General features: G+C 41.3%; 3 protein-coding genes across 3 annotated transcripts; 2 read left to right on the top strand and 1 right to left on the bottom strand.

Moving 5' to 3' along the window:
• Positions 1 to 673: 673 nt before the first annotated feature.
• On the bottom strand, positions 674 to 10,573 carry slc5a6b (solute carrier family 5 member 6). Its single transcript, XM_079285934.1, has 16 exons — positions 10,364 to 10,573; positions 8,549 to 8,996; positions 8,389 to 8,454; positions 7,642 to 7,693; positions 7,482 to 7,549; positions 6,981 to 7,135; positions 5,934 to 6,074; positions 5,595 to 5,724; positions 5,149 to 5,237; positions 4,321 to 4,433; positions 4,160 to 4,230; positions 3,988 to 4,074; positions 2,477 to 2,649; positions 2,294 to 2,400; positions 2,068 to 2,189; positions 674 to 1,269 (listed from the first exon to the last, which is right to left on the bottom strand). The coding sequence occupies exons 2-16, from the start codon at positions 8,894 to 8,896 to the stop codon at positions 1,153 to 1,155; spliced, it is 1,839 nt and encodes a 612-aa protein (XP_079142060.1). The 5' UTR covers positions 8,897 to 8,996; positions 10,364 to 10,573; the 3' UTR covers positions 674 to 1,152.
• Positions 10,574 to 10,645: 72 nt separating this feature from the next.
• Positions 10,646 to 13,989, top strand: cenpo (centromere protein O). The gene is made up of 6 exons (XM_079286978.1): positions 10,646 to 10,784; positions 10,988 to 11,139; positions 11,445 to 11,628; positions 11,744 to 12,015; positions 12,307 to 12,466; positions 12,969 to 13,989. The coding sequence occupies exons 1-6, from the start codon at positions 10,763 to 10,765 to the stop codon at positions 13,076 to 13,078; spliced, it is 900 nt and encodes a 299-aa protein (XP_079143104.1). The 5' UTR covers positions 10,646 to 10,762; the 3' UTR covers positions 13,079 to 13,989.
• Positions 13,990 to 15,107: 1,118 nt separating this feature from the next.
• Positions 15,108 to 19,329, top strand: tp53i3 (tumor protein p53 inducible protein 3). The gene is made up of 7 exons (XM_079286962.1): positions 15,108 to 15,216; positions 16,568 to 16,655; positions 16,771 to 16,943; positions 17,081 to 17,348; positions 18,068 to 18,280; positions 18,470 to 18,666; positions 18,816 to 19,329. Exons 2-7 carry the CDS (start codon positions 16,589 to 16,591, stop codon positions 19,032 to 19,034), a joined length of 1,137 nt encoding a protein of 378 aa, XP_079143088.1. The 5' UTR covers positions 15,108 to 15,216; positions 16,568 to 16,588; the 3' UTR covers positions 19,035 to 19,329.
• Positions 19,330 to 19,418: the final 89 nt, after the last annotated feature.

Genomic DNA, 19,418 nt, shown 5'->3' with positions numbered 1-19,418 from the left:
GCTATAAAGATAAGTTTTATATTCTCTTTTTTTAATTTATTGGAGTTTCGATTTGCGTGATCCATTGTTGTGATATGTCTAAATGTTTAATATACTGTATGTTTGTAGGTGCAGCTGACATCTAACGGAAAATTATGGCACATGCAAAACCTCATGCAGCAGAGGCAAAAAGAAACAAAGATGTACAATGGCATGCAATTACAGCCATTTATAAAACTTGTATTGGGTTACAGACCTGCTAGAATTATTATACGACCCTCGTGTTTACGACTCTGATGTAAGCAAAGTATAGAGAAGCTTTGGAAGGCAAATGAGATATTTGTTTTAAATACACTAATACAAATGTTTCTTCGTGAGGAACAGCTCTATTTATTCAATATGTGACAGGTAGAAGTCTAAAAATGACAAAGAATGAATTTGTTTGACATATATATATATATATATAAAAAAAAGCTGAAATACAATGTAGGAAATGTGAGTGCGTTGGAGAGAGGAGTGCCGGTGTTGTCAGACACCGGAGTTTGTTGTGCACAGAAAGCGTAGGTGAGTGTTATCTTTAAAAATTCCAATGTCATGGCTGAATATTTAGGACTGGAACTTGCAGAAAGTCGAAATAAAAAAGGGCAAAACAATGCAAAGGGATAACTACAAAATCTTTAATCATTTTCAGTGTTTCAGCTGCAATGCAGACACAAATTCAATCATACATTGTTAATAATGGAGGCTCCATCTTCTCACACAGGACCATTCATATACAGCTGCACGAGTGTTAAACATTTCTCAAGTATAGAATCAATACCGGTATAAAACGTTTTGTTTTGCTCTAAAGTTCACAAGACTTCAAATAATTCTCATAGAACGGTGTTTTTTTTTTACACACATAAGGAACAGACTGATAGTGAACCAATGATCATACACCCGATGTTGACAAACATTGCATATAAACTGCATCTCTTGTGTTGACTGGACGATGTTTAGCTTTGACTTTGTTGCAGCATTTGAGTGCAAATTCTCATTTAGTCTTTCATCACAAAGCAAAGGCAAAAAAATAAGAAATAAAAATACATTCACTTTTCTTCTTCTTTTTTTTTGTCCGAGCGCTTTGTGTGAAGACTTTTTAACCGTTTTCCAGCCGAATGTTAAACCGTGATATCACACAGTTGTTTCGTGCTCCACAAGAGCTGTTTGAACCTCGGGAAGAAATTCTTGGGACTTTCCGTCCTCTTGTGGTAAGGCCAGCCCATTGCCTTCTTTGTGTTGTGGAGGCAGCTAAAAGAATAATTTAAAAGATCACTAAAAACGGTAAATATAGCAGAGCAGATGAATTAGCTGACCTTAACTACTCATGACGAGGATCTATGTTGAAGTGTCCTTGAGTAAGACACTTTCCCGATCCCAATTTGGAACCGCAAAGTCTGTGAGGGTTTAGGACTGGACCACAGTCAAATCCTTTACTGCTTGAGGGCTCTCTGGCAGACATTTTGAGCCCTTTATGCCTGACTGAAATGATCCACAATTCATTCACAAGTCATCATTTCAAGCTCTGGCAGCCTCTCACACTCAAGCATTTACTGAGGAAAGTTAAGTCCCTGAGGGTTCAGGGCTTAAGGCCTTAGGGGGGACGTTGGTTCGGGCCCTAGTTGCTCTCAGAGAGCTCGACAGCAGCTCACTGCTTTGAAATGCTGCCGTTAAATGCAGCGCTCAAATGTCACTACGTTGTGCTGCGTACGATTGTAATTTAAGTGTTACGGATCACTCAATTTATTACAAATCAACCTTTGAGTATCTTATGTTACAGCAAATCATCCAAAAGTTTAAAAGATATTTCCCCAAAACAAGACAAAATGTCAGCGGATCACCAGAGTGATGAGAGAAACATGGTGTGAGAAACATTGTCTGCACAATTTATTTTTGTATTTCAGTGAGGACCAAAGTGGATTTCTCTTTAGTGGACGATGCTAACTGTTTAATGATGAGCAACATAACTCAACATTACCACTAACATGCAGTCAGTCTTTAGTTTCATTTCATGGCAGGAGTCTGACGGGTATTCATAACTCTACTCACCGGCTGCCCCAGAGGACTCAAGCAGCAGAGCTTCTCTTTGAGGTGTTCAGGTAGAAAACACAGCAGTTTCCCAAACAAGGGATAGATTGTGCCTGGTGTCACATCTTCTTCTTTCATAGGGCCTAAATGGAAAACATACATACGTTTCAAAATATTAAAGTAAAGTCAAACTCAAATGTATTTTAAAATATCGAGAGCATGCGTTGTACAGTAAGAATTGGCTCACCTGTGAGGAAGCTGATGATCAGGCCGGTTAGAATGACTGTGAAGCAGTTGAAAGCGCTGTACCACATGTAGGACAACGAATAAAATCTGTTCAGACCAGTCGGTCGGCTGAAGGACAGAGAGAGATGATTAACTTGTGAAACGACCACGGTAAAAACAAAAACACACCGTGCTGTCCGTGTACCTCAGAGTGAAATTGCCGAGTGCAGCCGTGTGAATGGCAGACGTGGTGTTGTCCGACAGAAGGACGGCTCTGCAGCCGGGCAGCGGCCTCGTGCCGGAGCTACGGGTTAAAAGGCTCCCGATGCCGACCCAGAAAGACAAAGCCAGACCGGCTCCCAGACCTGCCAACGCTCCCTGGTAACAACAGGAAAACTAATACTTAACACAAGATACAGATACGGTAAGTAACTTAACAGAGTTTACATCGTCACAATAACCGTCTCAATCACAACATCCTGCTAGGAGGGTAAGCAGCTTTTGCATTCTGAAACACAGATTGACTGATTTTATTGTTATTATAGGAATTACTCTGGATTATATTTGTTAATGAAAATTAACTGTAAGGAGTAGTTTCCAATGTGGGGGTCGGGATCCCACACAAGGCCCAAAATAAATCTGAGGGGGTCAGAAAATGATAACAGGAATAACCCCTACAAACTTAAAGATGGGATGCCTGTCAGTTAAAGGCCCCATATTGTAGAAAGTGAGATTTCCATGTTGATTATAAAGCAGGTCTTGGTGCTAAATAAATACTGTGAAAGTATCACAACGCTGAATCCACGTGGAAACGCACACAGCCCGTACTCAGGAACTGTGCCTTTAAACGAGCAGTCAGGATTTCCATCTCAACTATACGGTCACCGGTAGAAGTGACGCAAAGCTCTGTGTAGTCGACGCTGTGAAGACGGCGACAGAACAGATACAGTAGACCGGAAAATGCTGACCAATCAGAAAAAAAAAAGGGGGCTTTTTCGGGCGGAGGGTGGGCTTACAGTGAATAGAATGGAAGTGAGACTCAACCACCGAATATATATATAGGTTTATAAGTTAAAAACACATGTACAATGGGATATTTGTGTTATTTAAACAGCGGACTATGCAGATTATGCTTCACTTAAACACGACTAAAAATAGACTTCAAGCTTTAAAAAAAAAGCGTTTTAATAAAATGGAAGCTGCTGGGAAAATCGAATGACTAAAGAAGTATGTTGACGCATGTTTCCCTCCACTGGCGTTATACTGCTGTAAATATTAGGAGTTGGCCACATCGAGATGAACAGTTGTGGTGCCAATCCTCTAGTGTGGTGCCATTAAACCAGAGGGCACAATGCGACGGAAGACCATTGTTGTATCATATGGTTTCAATAACCAATTTTGCAATGTAGATCTATTGTCAAGCTGATGGCTTTTGGTGTGGACGTGACAAAATAACTGCTTAAACCTGAGCTGAGTAAATCCTGAGCTCCAGACTCATGAGGAGCAAGAGAAGGCCATTTTCATACATGTGTGAAAGAGGGGCTATTTGAGTGAAATTGACTTTAAAATCATTAAACAACATATTAACACTAATAACCTGGGACAAGTAGACAACTTTAATTCATGATCATTTTACCACAATAAGCAGAGCAGTTACACTGTATAGTGTCTCATGACTAACTACTCGATAGATCTCAGTGATGAGGTTTAACTTACAGTGGAGTTGGCCCACGGGAAGAACATCCCGAGACAAAACAGACCCAGAACAGGACCGCCAACCATCCCGAAGATTTTCAAAGCCACCTGGAGTTCAATCACAATGACAATGAGTGCACATTCAGCGACACATGTCGTCGCTGTTATTTGATCACACAACGTGTGAGCTTGCCTGTAGAACAGAATCGTCCATCAGGTGAGTGAGGTAGGCCATGGCCAGACACAGCAGCCCGTAGCACATCGCTGAGAGCGGAGGCACAAGTTGAAAAGGTTGAGAACAAACGTCATTACGCAGCTCTGAATCGTGCGCCGATGAGCTTCGAAGAGGCTAACCTAAGGCTTTGGACAGCAGGGTCGCTCGGGCCTCTGTCATGGCGGGGAAATGTGGTTTGACGAGGTCTTCCATTGTCACAGTGGCCAGAGAGTTAAAAGCAGAAGAGATGGTGCTGCACAGGAGAAAACATGTACCGCACATACCCATTACTGCCATCTTTAGAATACATCAAGCAGCAAAACGTAATGTTAATTATTCACCCTCTTCATTAATGCAATTGCATTAAAAAGGGTTTTTTACACCCATAGTGGCAGACATCAGGGAGTTTCTTTTTCAGGATAACCAGCACTGAAACATTTGATGTGAATAACTGCATTCGATTTAGAATGGATTACACACTCAGTTGCCAGTTTATTATATGGCTGAAATAATTCATAAAATGCCACAATACATCCCCTCATGAAAGTTATAATGTTCCGTTTTTATTTAAACTGTTTCAGAGAGGCGTCGAATTAACTGCATGAGCATTTTTGAGGATGACGTCTGTGAGGTTTTTGGTGTAACTGAGTGCTGAAAACAAAATGTATGAAGTGCAACAAGAAACACTAACTCGATTCAAACCATGTCACCGACCCGTATGGCTTCATCTGGGACACCTGAGTAGTTTGCATGTGTCATTGAACTTCTCCCCGGTTATGGTGAAAGGGACACAACCAAACTTTGATGCTCACGTATTTCCTTGTACGACCATAACAACACACAAGAAGTGTGACAGCTGATTTCACTCAGAAGCGTCAGAGAGATCGAGGTTTGTTGACTGAGTTCATGTGAAAGGTTAAATTAAAAAAAAAACGAGATATAGACTGACGCTGTGGAAAGTCCCGTACCTGAGAGCTGCACTGAACAAACAGGCAACAAACAGTCCAGGTAGACCAGGCAGACCTTGCAGCATGTCCATCACAAAGTACAGCACCATCTGTGGAAAAGCCACAAAATATACATGAAACCTGGTTTGCAAAACATTGTCAGTCACTATAAACGAAATTCAAATCTGACAACGTAGGTCCTCGATGACAGCACATTGACCGAATGAACCCTGTCGTGTTAGAAATACTTGCAACACATTATGCATATGCTCATGCTGCTGTTAAATATATGTGCCCTGGAGGGTTTTTACATAACTCCGCATGAACTTAACTTTCATCTTTCACACTAATCTCTTAAGATCCATGAAGCAGAAGACGCTAGAAAAGAAATAAGTCACAAAATGCGACGCGGATGATTTATTGCCGATAACGACACTAAAAAGCGGAAATAACACACTGGAACTCACCGCATCCCTTGAAGAGGTGGGCAGCTTGTCAGCGAGATCCTCTCCACAGTAACGTGCAAACATGACCAGTCCCATCACACAGCCCAGAGCCAGAGACAACTGCAGGGAGGGAAACGCCATGTAGCAAGACCTGCAGACAATAAGGAATGTATGCATCTTTTTTTGGACGCACGCACTGAGCTGGAATTACCACAGGACTTCCTGAGAACCTCCTTGGTAACGAGTGCCAACCCCAAGAGACCTAACGATGATTTGTTTTCTAAGAGATTCTTTTTTTCCTCACACTTTAATGCATTTTCACTCAAAGTAAAAAAATGAAATAAAAAAGCTATGGCGAACCTGACAGCCTCTTTCTCTGTGCGGGCGCTGAGATATCTCTGGACCTGAGCCTGGTTGACTCCGTACAGGGACAGCATGAGGAAGACCCCGCCAACCCCCAGAGTCCAGAAGGTGTGTCTCTCTGTAGGATCTGGGTTTAGGCTAAACACGTGAGGGGAAACAAAAACAGTATGAAGAAAATACTTTAATACTTTAGAATATTCCAGCATAACTCAATCTGTCTTCCTACTCATTGTTACGCAGTCAATGTGGGTTAAACTGTGGGAAGCTTTTCATTGCTTTGACACAAAACACATTCAGTGATCCCATCTTTCAGAGTTCAGTGTTTACAGTTAATTTACATTATTTAAAAAAGAAATACTGAAAATTAGACTGCAATTTGCTACATCACCATCTAAAGAATATAGAAGGCCACAATTTCTGCAGTAAAGAGGCGCAATTATTTTTGTTGCACTTTTGGTTTGTGCAAAAAATTAAAAAAAATATATAAATATAAGCTAACAATAGTGCTACATGTTACTACACTAGTATTGCAGTGTGTTTTTTTAAATCATTGTGTTTCGAGTGACATCATTGTCTCAATGTCTTTGTTCTGATACTAGAGTTGATCCAGAGATTTATATGAAGTGTTTTCGTAATTACAATAACTAACTGTAAAAACGATTCACTATTTGTAGGAAAAGATAAGAAAGTCTTATATTTATTACATGCTTGACTGAAAATGTTGGAACATAAAATTACAAAATAACATGATTGTATTCTGAAAGGATTTGTATTGCAATGTTTTCATTTGTACCATTAAAGAATTGTCTTTTTATCTTGAAATCAGTTACTAAATCACGAACAACGGCTTCTCAAAAGGCAGCTGTAATGTGCTTATTGTCTTGGATCAATCTTCTTTAAAAAGCAACAAACTTTCAAAATAACTGCAGAAAACCGTATTCGTTTTTATTTTGTAACCAAAAGAAAATCTTCCGTTTCCTCAGAACTTTGTGATGTTGGCATTTGCAGAACTGATTACCACTTAAATAGCTAGGGTGGACTCACTCGAGAGCAGAGAGGCGGTTTCCCTCCTGGACTTTCCTCCAGACTTCAGACACTCCTCCAGTCTGATGCACGGCCACCACAATGACAGCCAGCTGCCCTGCAAACATCACACCGGTCTGAAAGACGTCCGTCCAGATGACAGCCTTCAAACCACCCTGTCAGGAGCAGACAAGACACATGGGAAATTAATCTGATATGTTCCTCATTCAAATGCTAGATATCGGTCTCCGTAACCCTTTACAGTAATGCACGATACCTCTAAAATGTAGAATACAAGTGATTAATGGGCCTTTCTTTTTAAGATTGCCACTTTTGTCAAACCATTTTTGACAAAGAAAATTGTAATTCTACAGAATTTTGTGTGAGTTTTTTCTTTTTTGGGAGAGGGAAGCTGTCACGAGACATGACACCCCACACTGGGCCTGTTAAGATACGAGTTGGAAACATTCAAATGTCAACAGGTCAAGTTAAGCTGTATAACAATGACCTTTGATAACTCACCATCGTTGTGTACAATGTGCACACTAGTCCAGTAGCCAGCACTGCCGCCCACAATTCAAATCCAGTAACTGAAAGAAAACCCCGCAACACATATATGAACCACAGATCTTATCTATTGAAATTTACTGAGTCAGAGTAAAAATAAATGAAATAGTCTAACCTGCATTTAGTGCAAAGGCAGGAGTGTACACACATATTCCCATATAGACAACCTGTAGCAGAGTAAAGGACAAATCAGAGACTATCCGCGTCATAAAGGTGGATACAATTAAAGATGTTCAAGGCGATAAACAAACGTGTCGCTTGTCTTTTTCAGGCTTTCTGATGGGGATGCACCAATCGTATCCACTTGACTGTATCAGGGCAAGAACAACCTAGTTAGAGAAATAGCTTTGGGGAACCGCTTATTTGCCTTCTTGCCAACAAGATTAAACAAAACAATATACAAAGTGTTAATTAGTGGACTTTAGAGATGTAGGTAAGTTGATGTTCTTACCTTTGGATGAGAGCCAGGCTCGCTGTTTGCTGTTTCCAGTCTTTATGCTCAGTGAAGCTAACCGGCTGCAGGTTTAAGCTTCATACAACAACAAATGTGAGAGTTTCATTTCTCTCATTAAACTCTTGTAAAGAAAGCAAATATTTTTGACAAAATGTCAAACTATTCCTTTACACTGAGTGGGTATTGGTTGGATGTGACTGATGCACAATAAATACAGTTTCATTGTCAACGTCGACTGGCTGCCAACTTAAACGTTGAGCACCGTGGCCACATGTTACCTCACATGAACATGAAAAATGCACTGAGATACTATCAGATCGGTATGTGTGTAATATTGGTAATGTTATTCGGAGAAGAAAAAGTGGCATTGGTGCATCCCCACTTCATTATGAGAAGTGTTGCACCCACTGTCTGAAAGATGAAGGCCAAAGTTCCACAGATACGCACTGCTTTGCTGAAGCGCAATTCAAGATACTGTGAAACAAAACAACATAAGAAGTGTGCGTCATGAAGGATACACACCATTAATATGCACTCATTTAAATCCAACAAAGCGGCTCCGTCATACCTCGTAAACACTGGAGAGCCTCAGTTTGTACAACACAGGAATGAAAACGTGGGCAGGAATGAGGAGGCCGAGAAAGTAGGCACAGCCGATGAACCAGTACTGAGTACCGTGAGTGTAGATCTCTGCCGGTACGCCGATAATCGCCACAGCAGACTGGAATGAGGCGATGAGCGACAGCGAAATGGGAAGACAGCTCATGCTCCTGTCCGCCATCAAGAACTCCTGTGTGGTGCGCTGACGCCCGCCTGAAAGAGCATGGTACAGCCCGATGCCCACGGAGGCAGCGAGCAAGGCCGCAAAGATCACGTAGTCTACGGCTGTGAAGTGCTTCGGGTCGGACGGGTCCATGTTGATTGTCTTTGAGTCTCGGCTGCAGACGGTTTGGTTGTCCTTCAGACGGATGACTATAGTCTCTGTCCACACCCATCAGTCAGGAGAGCGCAGGAGCCTTGAAGAAAGAGAAATCAAAAACACTGATACAATGTATTTGTGTGAGTGAGAGAGTCATGTTTGCTGGCATGGTGACGCTTTCTGTTTCCAATAATCTTTAAAACAAATCACTTTGCTTGACGGGCAAAGAAGTTAACCGACATACTCTCCTCGAGTCCTGGATTCCACTGAGCTGTTTACATATTTCTGTTCCTTCACACAGCGATGGACAGAGGGGGAAATCACTGCAGTGACCTAAAGTGAACTGTTTGTAGCAGAACAACATTGTGACATGAGACAAGCTCCTGGTCTGCACACAACCTGTGCGTCAACTTTACCCTGCTTGTGCTGCTCCAAAAATACTGCCTGCTGGTTTGGGAATGCTCAGAGAGAGGCGGTGCACTGCTACTCTGCCATCTGCTGCCTTTGTGAATACTGCACCACAAACACGAACAGCAGCAACAGACCTCTGAGGGTTTTAAAGGTCAAAAGCAAAAAATATGCGTAGCATGTTTTCTTTACTCACATTATGAATGTGCGAGGACACAAATAACCGAAACAAGTAGCTGAATAATCAATTGGCATGCAAAAATGAATGAGCAAACTATTTTTGATAGTCACATCATATTATTATCAGTTATTTCTCAAACAAAAAAAACAAATATTTGCTGTTTCCAGCTTTTCAAATGGGAGGATTTGCTGCTTTCTTTGTCTTATTAGACAATAAAAGACGGTTAGTTGCACAAAACAAGCTATTTAAAGACGTCTCATCTGACTCAAGGAGATCTTGATTCGCAATTTTAACAAATTTAAGTATTTTTAAATGCGATTATGCAAGAAAATAAACAGCAGGTTAAACGACAATGAAAACAATCCTTAGTTGCAGCCCTATTCATAATATAATAATATATTGTCACATTGCTGCAAGTTGGGGCTGCAACAAATCATCAGTTACTATGTAATTTTATTTTGCAATTTCTCAGAGCATAATTTGACATCCTCAAATGTCTTGCTTTGTCTGAAACCCCAAGATAGACAGACAGAGAAATCCTATGATTTGAGAAGCTGCAGCCTTAAAAGAAACTTCAAATAATAAATCAAAGTAGTTGCTGAATAGTTTTCTGTCAAAATACTGACTGATTAATTTATGTTGAGTTGCCAGTTCAACCCAAACTCAACCATAGGAGGCTGCACAAACAATAAGGTCACTAAAGTAACTATTAAGAACTGCCTGAAAGTGACTTTTACTTGATTTGAAAACACTGCTACTGTAACTTTAGCCATATTAGTTAAATAATGGTGCTACGCAGGAAAATAAATCTCAGTGACCCTCAAATCACTGACAACAGCCGACTGGACCAACGAAATAACATGAGGGAGCCTCACCTTTAACGTTACACACCAACACGGTCATAATCCGGGTGAGGCTAACTGTCAACGGCACCATGCTGTTTTTACTGACACCTTCAAGCGCGCCACTTTAGTTAAAACCGTATATCTCGTTTGCTCTCCGATTAAATCTCATCTTGTTTTAATCTCTTCTGCAGGTGTTCATAAAAGCGATAAATCAAAAAGAACGACTGGCTAATCTCTCCCCGGTCCACGCTACATGTCACCACAGGGTTGTTTTGAATTCTCTTCCGGGGTTGAAGATAGGGGCGGGGCTACGGATGATGACGCAACAGCCGCCAAACTCAAAAAATAAATCCGCGATTTGGAGTGGATGTTTTCATCTAAAGCAGTTTAAACGTACATTATTGAACACAAAATAAATACTCGCGGGACATGGAGGGAGCTGCTGCGAAAGGTAACCCGGACTGGTGTAACGCTGGTTTACCGGTACAGCTAACGTTATCTAACGTTAGCTATCTGGTTAGCTAGGAGTAGTTTGTTGTGACGCTCCACTAGCTTAATGCTAACAGTCCCGACAGTATGTGAGCCAAATGTCAGCAACGTTCACATCTGTCGTTTTGAGAGTTAATCCAAGATGAGTATGTGTTCCTCCCGCAGGTGTTTTGAGTCATCTCAGTCTGCTGGAAGTCCAGGCAAGAAGCCGTAAAACTCAACCTCAGCAGCCGAGTCGCGTGAAGGAGCTGAAGGCTAAAGTTGAGGCGCTGCTGACCCAGAGAGACCAGCTGAGAGCCGAGATAGAGACTCATAAGGTGACTCCATGTTGACTGAAGAGTTTACACCTGTTACACTAAAAGTATACATGACATTACACTTAGGTACACATAGCCAAAATAATGCAGTCTGTAACAGCTCTACCTTCAGTGATACTGATAGTATGTAAATACTTCTACTCAAGTATGGTTTTGAATGCAGGAATTTTGACTTTGTGGAATAATTTCACAGTGTGGTTTTAGTAACGGAATACTTAAAAAATCGGCCCCTTCCATCACTAACGTCATTAATAACGCTGCACTTGTGCTTTCTTGTTGGTGCTTGTTACTCCGTCCTGCGACAGAATCTCAAGAAACTGAGGGCATCTATGGACAAACGGTGTACACATGAAGAAGAAGAAGAAGAAGAAGAAGAAGAAGAAGAAGAGGAGGAGGGAATGGATGAAGACTCTGAGAACTCAAAGCTGCTGCGGCTGATGGCCAGACATACACGGCTGAAAGACCTCCTGCATGCTCATCACGTCATCGGTACCCGTCACTCACCCATTTATTATATATTTGACAGTGAGATGTTATTATACATGTCTCTTATATGTCTCAGATTCATCACTATGTCCTAATCCAATCTCTTGGTGTCGCTCAGGTGGGTACAACGTCATAAAGACCCGTCAAGGTAAAGGGATGTGTGTGTCTCTGGCTACAGCCTATGAGGGTGTCTACTTAGAAACCTACAACCTGGAGATCGACTTGAAGCCGACTGTGAGGATCAGCCGTCACGACGTTCCCCCGTTCATTCCTTTAAACAACCTGGCCGAGCAGAGCAGCGTGCAGACCGACGTAAGGACTCTTCTGGACCCCCTCAGCCAACATCTCAACGCCTTTGCTGGTCGCAAGCAGCAGTTGAAGCTTGTTAAGGTGCCAGACTTTTCTTTTAAAAAGCAGCCTATAAAACATTTATGTGCTACAGGTTCTTTTGTAATTCTCACAACATACTGTTTATAATACTAACATGTATGGTATATAATAATAGTGGCCCACATATATATCACCCCAATCAAACCTGCAGTGATTTGTGCATATTTCTTCAAAACTTCACATGAATAAATAGTGAGAAATGAAGTCTTTCTACTTAACATTCAAGGCTTTGATAATCTCTCATAGGAAAAGTAGCTGCACACTGACCCTGTCCTCCTGATTGTGTTACAGGAGCTCCATAAGTCTGTGGAAGTGATGGAGAGTAACGTTTTGTGTTCATTCCTGGTGCTGATGTTCACGGTGCCGAAAGAGAAGATGCTTGTTCTCTGCTCACTTGACTACACTGACCACACCAGATGTCTTCCCACACGAGTCCACTTCAAATGTGACGGTAGGATTTATTTTATATGCTGCAGAAGTTTCCCAACTCAAACTGATCGCTGTGGATCTGCACCAATACAACCCATAATACATGTAGGCACAGTGAGAGCTTCATGTAAGCCTCTGTACGTAAGTCTCGGTAGTTTCACAACAAGAGCTGAATCATTTTAGCTGACATTCTTCTTTAGAACATCCCACTAGAGCTGGCACGATTACTCATTTAATCAATTAGTCCACAACAATTTTCATGAGCGGGTTGTGAGGCAAACATACCAAATATTCTCCGGTACTCAGACGCTCAAATGTGAGGATTTTCTTCTCCTTGTTACATCATTGTAGATTAAATATCTTTGTGGTTTTTGACTGTGAATAACCATATACCACGGCCAAACAACGTTGCATGGCCTATATCATTTGTTTATTATTACACATGCGTTCATGAAAAAAGCAGGATTCCGCTGTTGAAGTAAAGGACTGCAACTAATATCTCCAGTTTTTCTTTTTTTTTGCAGACAAGGATCTTCCTGATTCTCCAGAGTGGAAGAAACACTGCAGCCTTCTCATGGAGACTCCTGTGCACAAAGCTTTGATAACCATGAGGAAGATGGGGAATATTGTGTAGTTTATTAGGCAATATAATGAAGCTTTTCTACATTTCAATGAACACAATATTTACACTCTCATTGTTTACAATAAAACACAGACAGTTCAACTTTTTTTTCTTTCGTGATGTTGCAAATGTCGAGGTCAGTAGACTCCAAACTGTGGGGGTTCCTCTATGGAGGTTTCACATGTATTTCCATGTTGCTTTTGTCCCTGAGCTTTTCTAGAAACGCTGCCACCCTCTTGTGTAACGTCTCCCACTGAAACTGCCTCAGCCGCTCCATTTCCTCTCTGGCTTTCTGCTGTTGCCTGGCCAGCTCCTTTTCTGATATTGAGTCAATAGTTGCGATGTTTTTCATCTGCATGAGAGACACGCTGCTCTGGATGTTGCCTCTGCGTCTCACTGAGCCGGAGAGCGGCGGTGCCGATATCGACCGACTCTGCTCCACACGTTCTCTGTTGCGATACTGGTATTTGCTGGAGTACGATCTTCTGCCATCAGATGTTTGAAATTTGTGTTCTCCAATTTCTCTCATAGCGATGTTGACTGTCGCTTTGGGCTCAACCACTTTCACCATCACTACTCGTCTCTGTTCGTTCGTCAGGGAGTCTCTTCTCTGCTGAAGCATTCTGTGAGTGTACCTGTGCTGTCGGTCCAACATGTCCAGTTCATGCTGGAGTTCCCTTTCCTCCTTTTGGTTCAGCACTTTCAGATCTCTCTGCAGCACACTAGGTCTTCTGAAGCACTGGTCCATTACAAGAGGGCTAGAAGGAGAAACGTGTTTTTGAGCCCACTTCTTTCCCTCATTCAGTCACTTTTTCTGTTTAAATTAAAGCTGAGTTTGTCGTTTTCTTACCTGATTTCTGTCCTCCAGAGCGCCGTGTTATACAGGTGCGTCTGCTGCTATGGCCGTCTCATTGTATGTAATATAATAGCCTATTATATTTGAAGGAAAGTGAATGGGATTGTTGGGGATTGTGTATTGTCCTTAAAGAGATTAAATTTCAAGATGTCGCACGAGTGCAGTCACGGGTCTTCTTGCAGGTTACACAATAATGGTTCACTTTGTTCAAAGTATTTCAAGAACATACTTTCTCTAATTGTATGCAGCTGTAGTACTTTATTGAACAATGCTACGAGTCTCTCAAATGATCTTTCATTGTTTGGGGTCTAAGTTATACTTAAGATTTTGCTGATAGTGCTGAAATATTTTTAATCAATACATTTTTAGGATTTTAGCAATACTGATATCACGAAATCTTAACATACATACACAAAATCTGCATATTTAAAATCTTTCTTACTTTAAATTTATGTATTTGTCATTTTCAGTTAATTTCATCTCATTACATGATTATTCTCTGAAGTGATTTTAACAAAACAAGACGTTTAAACTTGTTTAAGTTGGTGAAGTTTCAAAGGGCATTTTGCCTTCAGGGCCCTCAAATGTTCTACGCTTTCTGTAGCAATTCAATCATCAACACCTGTAGCCACTTTTTTTAAAACATACATTTTTAGTACAGTATGTGTGTATGCGCACACGTGTTTACTTGCATGTGTCTGTGTATGCGTTCGTGTTTGCATACATTTATGTTTGGACATATTTATTTTTTATCACTTTATGTCACTGTTATATTTGTTGCGGATCTTTTTATACGCTGCTCTACTTTAATAGTTCTTGAATTGGTTTCACTTTTGCTTCTTTTATATTGCTTTTATTTGTCTTGTGAAGCACTTTGTAATATTTGTTTTGAAGAGTGCAATATAAATTGAATGTATTATTATTAATGATACTATTTGTTGTACTATTTGCTGACATTGACTAGAACCAAAGGAGAAAATAACTGGAAGTCTGAAATGTTAATTATTGGTTCTTGCAGCCCTATTCTTATGGAGGATGAATCCCTTCATTTTACTTGTATTTAACACTCACATTTAATGAAGGATATTAGTGGCACAAAGCATTATGAAATCCCGCTTTCCCTGCACAGTGTCCCTTTAATATGCTCTGTCATGTGACAGAACAGCCCCGCCCCTCTGCTGGTTTGATCCCTCCCGCGACAAACTGAAGCCCAGTCTGCATGAGGGCACAACTAAACTTCCCCAAAACTCACCCAGTCATCTCAAAGTTGATGGACTGTTGACATCGTTGTCAGGTAAGTTGCTGTTTTTGATGCTTTAACATAATTCAAAGGTAGCAGATCGGTCTCATGTCAAATTAGCAACTATCCTAAACTACAAACTACTGCATATGCTTCTTATCGTGCCTGTAATACAACCTAATCTCACTGTTGTAGATCTGTAGACACGTTAATCTAAGATTAAGAAGAAAACTGCTGAGAAGTTTTTCGCCGCACTTCCTTGTTTACGCGCCGCCATGTAGGATCTGTATGTACTCCAACATGGCCGACCGACCTCGTAACTAAGGAGATCGTGACGTCGGTGAGACCACTCCATAGCGCAGGCGCGTTGCGTAACGGGTCATGACAGTATGACGTAATCGTGGAATCGTTCATTGACCCTCCGTCACATCACTACTGAACTACAGCACTTTTAAAACTGCTTCCTCTTTCCTCTTCTTCCGTTTTCCAGCTTCTCCTAAATAGTTTTGTTCTGATTCTCACCTATGTTCCCTACATGCACAGTTATGCTTCCTGGGCTAGTTTACATGTTTTTGCTCTGCAGCGGTATGAAAAGACAAATGGCTCATGATTCATCTGCATGTTTTCTCAATATATAATCATGCTTTAATTGTATTTCTTGTGACCGTGTTAGCTATATGCAGATATGTGGCCGTGCAGTTTTGTATGGAAGCCTGCATGGACCATGCCATGTCCAGCAGATCGGAATGGGCATTAGCAATGGTTCTTTGGGCCCTCGCTGACCTTGATGATATTCCCGAGACACTGGTGCCCACAGATATATTAAGTGTCTCTTGAAACGTGGAACAACATTTAACAACAGCTGCTTACAAATCCTTTGTCCTTGTTTCTCTGTTTGCTCTGGAAGTGCTAGAGATGGATATTATAAATGTATGGTCAAATGAGATCAGAACTATCTGCATGTGTATGCAAGTGTCCCCCCCCCCCCATTCTTATTTTACTTAGATTAGACAACTCTTTAAAGAGCACATTATGCACAAATGAGCAGGATTGTGTTGCTGTGTTTGTTGTGTTTGCAGTTTAGACATGAATAGTTTGATTCGTTAATTTAGTTTGACAGTTTATCTTGTGAAAGAAAACTGCACTAAAGCATTTTTTGCATTTTCAATATTATGTGGTCTATAAACAGATGTGTAGAAGAACAGAGATGTATTTACAGTTGAAATGAATCACAGAATAAACACTATATTAGTCATGACACAGGATATTAAAATAGCACAAACACTGATGCATTATGGGCCATTATAAATTAAGGTAGACTGTAATTTCTGTAAGAACTGGTGCTCTCGGTGGTGGTTGCTGATGCTGATGTATGTATTTTTTTTTTTCTTTAATTACATCACAGTTGCCACTGCACGGACCATAAATGCATCACATCCTACATCACATCCTGCACACTGGAAGATTTTTACGTGGAAACAACTACCAGACAGTGAGTGTTCAGTGGATATAGGTTCCGTTCATTTGGCAGCCAGCATTACGCAAGAAGGGCAAGCATTTGTTTCATTGTAGCATTTCAAAATGTTCTACATATTTTCTTTTTATGGGCCCGGCACAAGTGTTGCTCTAGCTTTGCCAAGATGATGCGTGCAGTGTGTGTTGACGTACCGGGAGGACCAGAGAATTTGCTCCTGCGAACTGTCTCTCGACCTCAGCCTAAAGGTGGAGAAGTCCTCATTAAAGTTCATGCAACTGCCCTCAACAGGGCGGACTTACTGCAGGTACAATACAAAAGTTAAAAAGCACAAGTGCATTACAACCTCCTTCCTAAACATATCTATTTTCCAGCTGATTGTGGTAACTTTATGTGACGTCACAATCCCAGGACATAGTGCATTCATGTTTTTGTTTTCCACAGAGGCGAGGATTGTACCCGCCTCCCCCGGGTGAGAGTGACATCATAGGCCTGGAGGTAGCTGGTACTGTGGATACTCTGGGTCCGGGGGTGAAAGGAGGCTGGAAGCCAGACGACCGGGTCATGGCGCTGCTCTCTGGAGGAGGATATGCGGAATATGTTTCTGTGCCTGAGGAGCTTCTAATGCCCATCCCCCCTAATCTCACTCTCTGCCAGGCTGCTGCGATCCCGGAGGCCTGGCTCACTGCTTTCCAGCTGCTGGTTTTCATAGGTACACATACACACACCCATGTTTGCTATTTTATCAGACTATCTCGTGATGATTATGATCTCTTTTCCAAGAGACACCTGAGAACAAGAAACATTCACAAGAACACGATCATGAAAACAGAAACAACACAACAATAAACAGGAATAAACTGTTACAAGAATCATAAAAAACACCAGATAATAAAGCTTTAAAATCTCTTTAAAATGCAAGCTGTGTTTGTGGGCAGTTAGCAGTTCATTCCAAGATGCATACCTGAAACCAGTTCTTCCAACATCACAGCGTACATGAGAGATTCCTGAGGATTTTACAGTTTACGGTCGAGTGGAGATTATCCCATCTCAGTTTTTGTATTATTTTTAGTCTAAATGTCTCCGTTTGTGTTTTTCTTTTTAATTATTTCATCTATGGAGCACTTTTTATTTTTGTTTTGATAGTTGCTCTTAAAATGAATAAACACTCTTAAAGTTGAGCACTATATCTTCTTAAGTTGTAAATTGACATTCCTGCTCTCAGCAAGTTAAAACTAAAACTAAAAATACCTGAAATGACATGTTCATCCAAAGAAATAAATGTGAAGATGGTGAAGTATTATTTTCTGTTAGTTTAAACTTGATGTGATACAACCTTACCATACCTGTTCCCTCTCTCGATAATTAACAAGGAGGTCAATAATACATTCCGTTCTTGTGTGTTGTTGCCGTCTGTCTTCTCTGCCACAGCTCAGGTGAAGGAGGGTGAAGTAGTTCTGGCTCACGCTGGAGCCAGCGGAGTGGGAACAGCTGCTGTTCAGCTGGTTCGGCTGTTTGGTGCCGTGCCCGTCGTTACTGCAGGAAGCCCCGAAAAACTAAAGATAGCTGAGAGCCTGGGAGCTGCAGCGGGGTTCAACTACAAAGAGGAGAGCTTCGCGCAGGGAGTCCATGACTTTACAGGAGGTGAGTTGTGTCACTGTATAGATGGTCCAATCCAATTTAGAACAAGGTGTTAGTTATTCTCTTTCTATACAAATAAACATTACTCAAACAGGAGGAAATCGTGCATTTGTTGGGGACTGTGAATGAATACATATTTGGTGCAGTGCTACGGTGCCATAATTCAGTTCACTAATTACTATCATTTCACAGGCAAGGGAGCAAACGTCATCCTGGACTGCATCGGCGGCTGTAACTGGGAGCAAAATGTGAGCTCTTTAGCCACCGACGGCCGGTGGGTGCTGTACGGCGCCATGGGAGGCCGGGCAGTCGAGGGAGATCTGCTGGGAAAACTGCTGTCCAAGCGAGGCCACTTGCTCTGCAGCCTCCTGCGCTCTCGCAGCCTTCAGGTGAGAATTCAAGCAGAAACGACACACCAGCTGTGCTTCTTCTTCTCTGCTTGTGAACATGCTGACTCATGTCAAAAGTGCTGACACACCTCCAGTATTTGCATGTGTGTAACTGAGTCTGATTCTCACTTTGTATTTTCTATTCACAGTATAAAGCAGACCTGGTGAAGGCTTTCTCACTCAGAGTGTTACCGTGTTTCTCAGGCGAGCCCGCCTCCTTGAGGCCGGTGATTGACAGCACATTCAACCTGGAGGACATCGCAGAAGCTCACAGACACATGGAGGCCAACAAGAACACGGGGAAGATTGTCATCAATGTGATTCCACCGAATCAGGAAACTCAGCGATTAACAGCTGCAGTAATTTGAACAGAAATGTAACATGCTCTGAGATTTGATTTATGTCAATGAGTCTTACAGAACACAACAGTGTTAGTCGCAATCAATTTGTCGAACACAAATGTTGATCATGATTTTAAATGTCTTATCCACCAATAGTCAACAATAGTTCTTCTGTAGTGTCACGATTAACCACTGCTAAATGTTTGTTTGTATTGTGTTCATACTGGAGATTAAAGAGACCGACACTGACTCTCCTCTTCACATATATTATACAAAATAATGCTATAACATATTTTACAAAATATTACAGAAAAACATTAAAAGAGACCTGTGGTAAAAGCAGAGTTCTGTCAAATATATTTAAATATTATTATTTAATGAAGGCACGCTGAAGCATTTGCAGTTGTACTA

This window comes from Melanostigma gelatinosum, assembly GCF_949748355.1.
Source record: "Melanostigma gelatinosum genome assembly, chromosome: 16".
NCBI lineage: Eukaryota > Metazoa > Chordata > Actinopteri > Perciformes > Zoarcidae > Melanostigma > Melanostigma gelatinosum.
The sequence above is the reverse complement of the archived record's forward strand: the minus strand, read 5'-3'. Positions and strand labels throughout refer to the sequence as shown.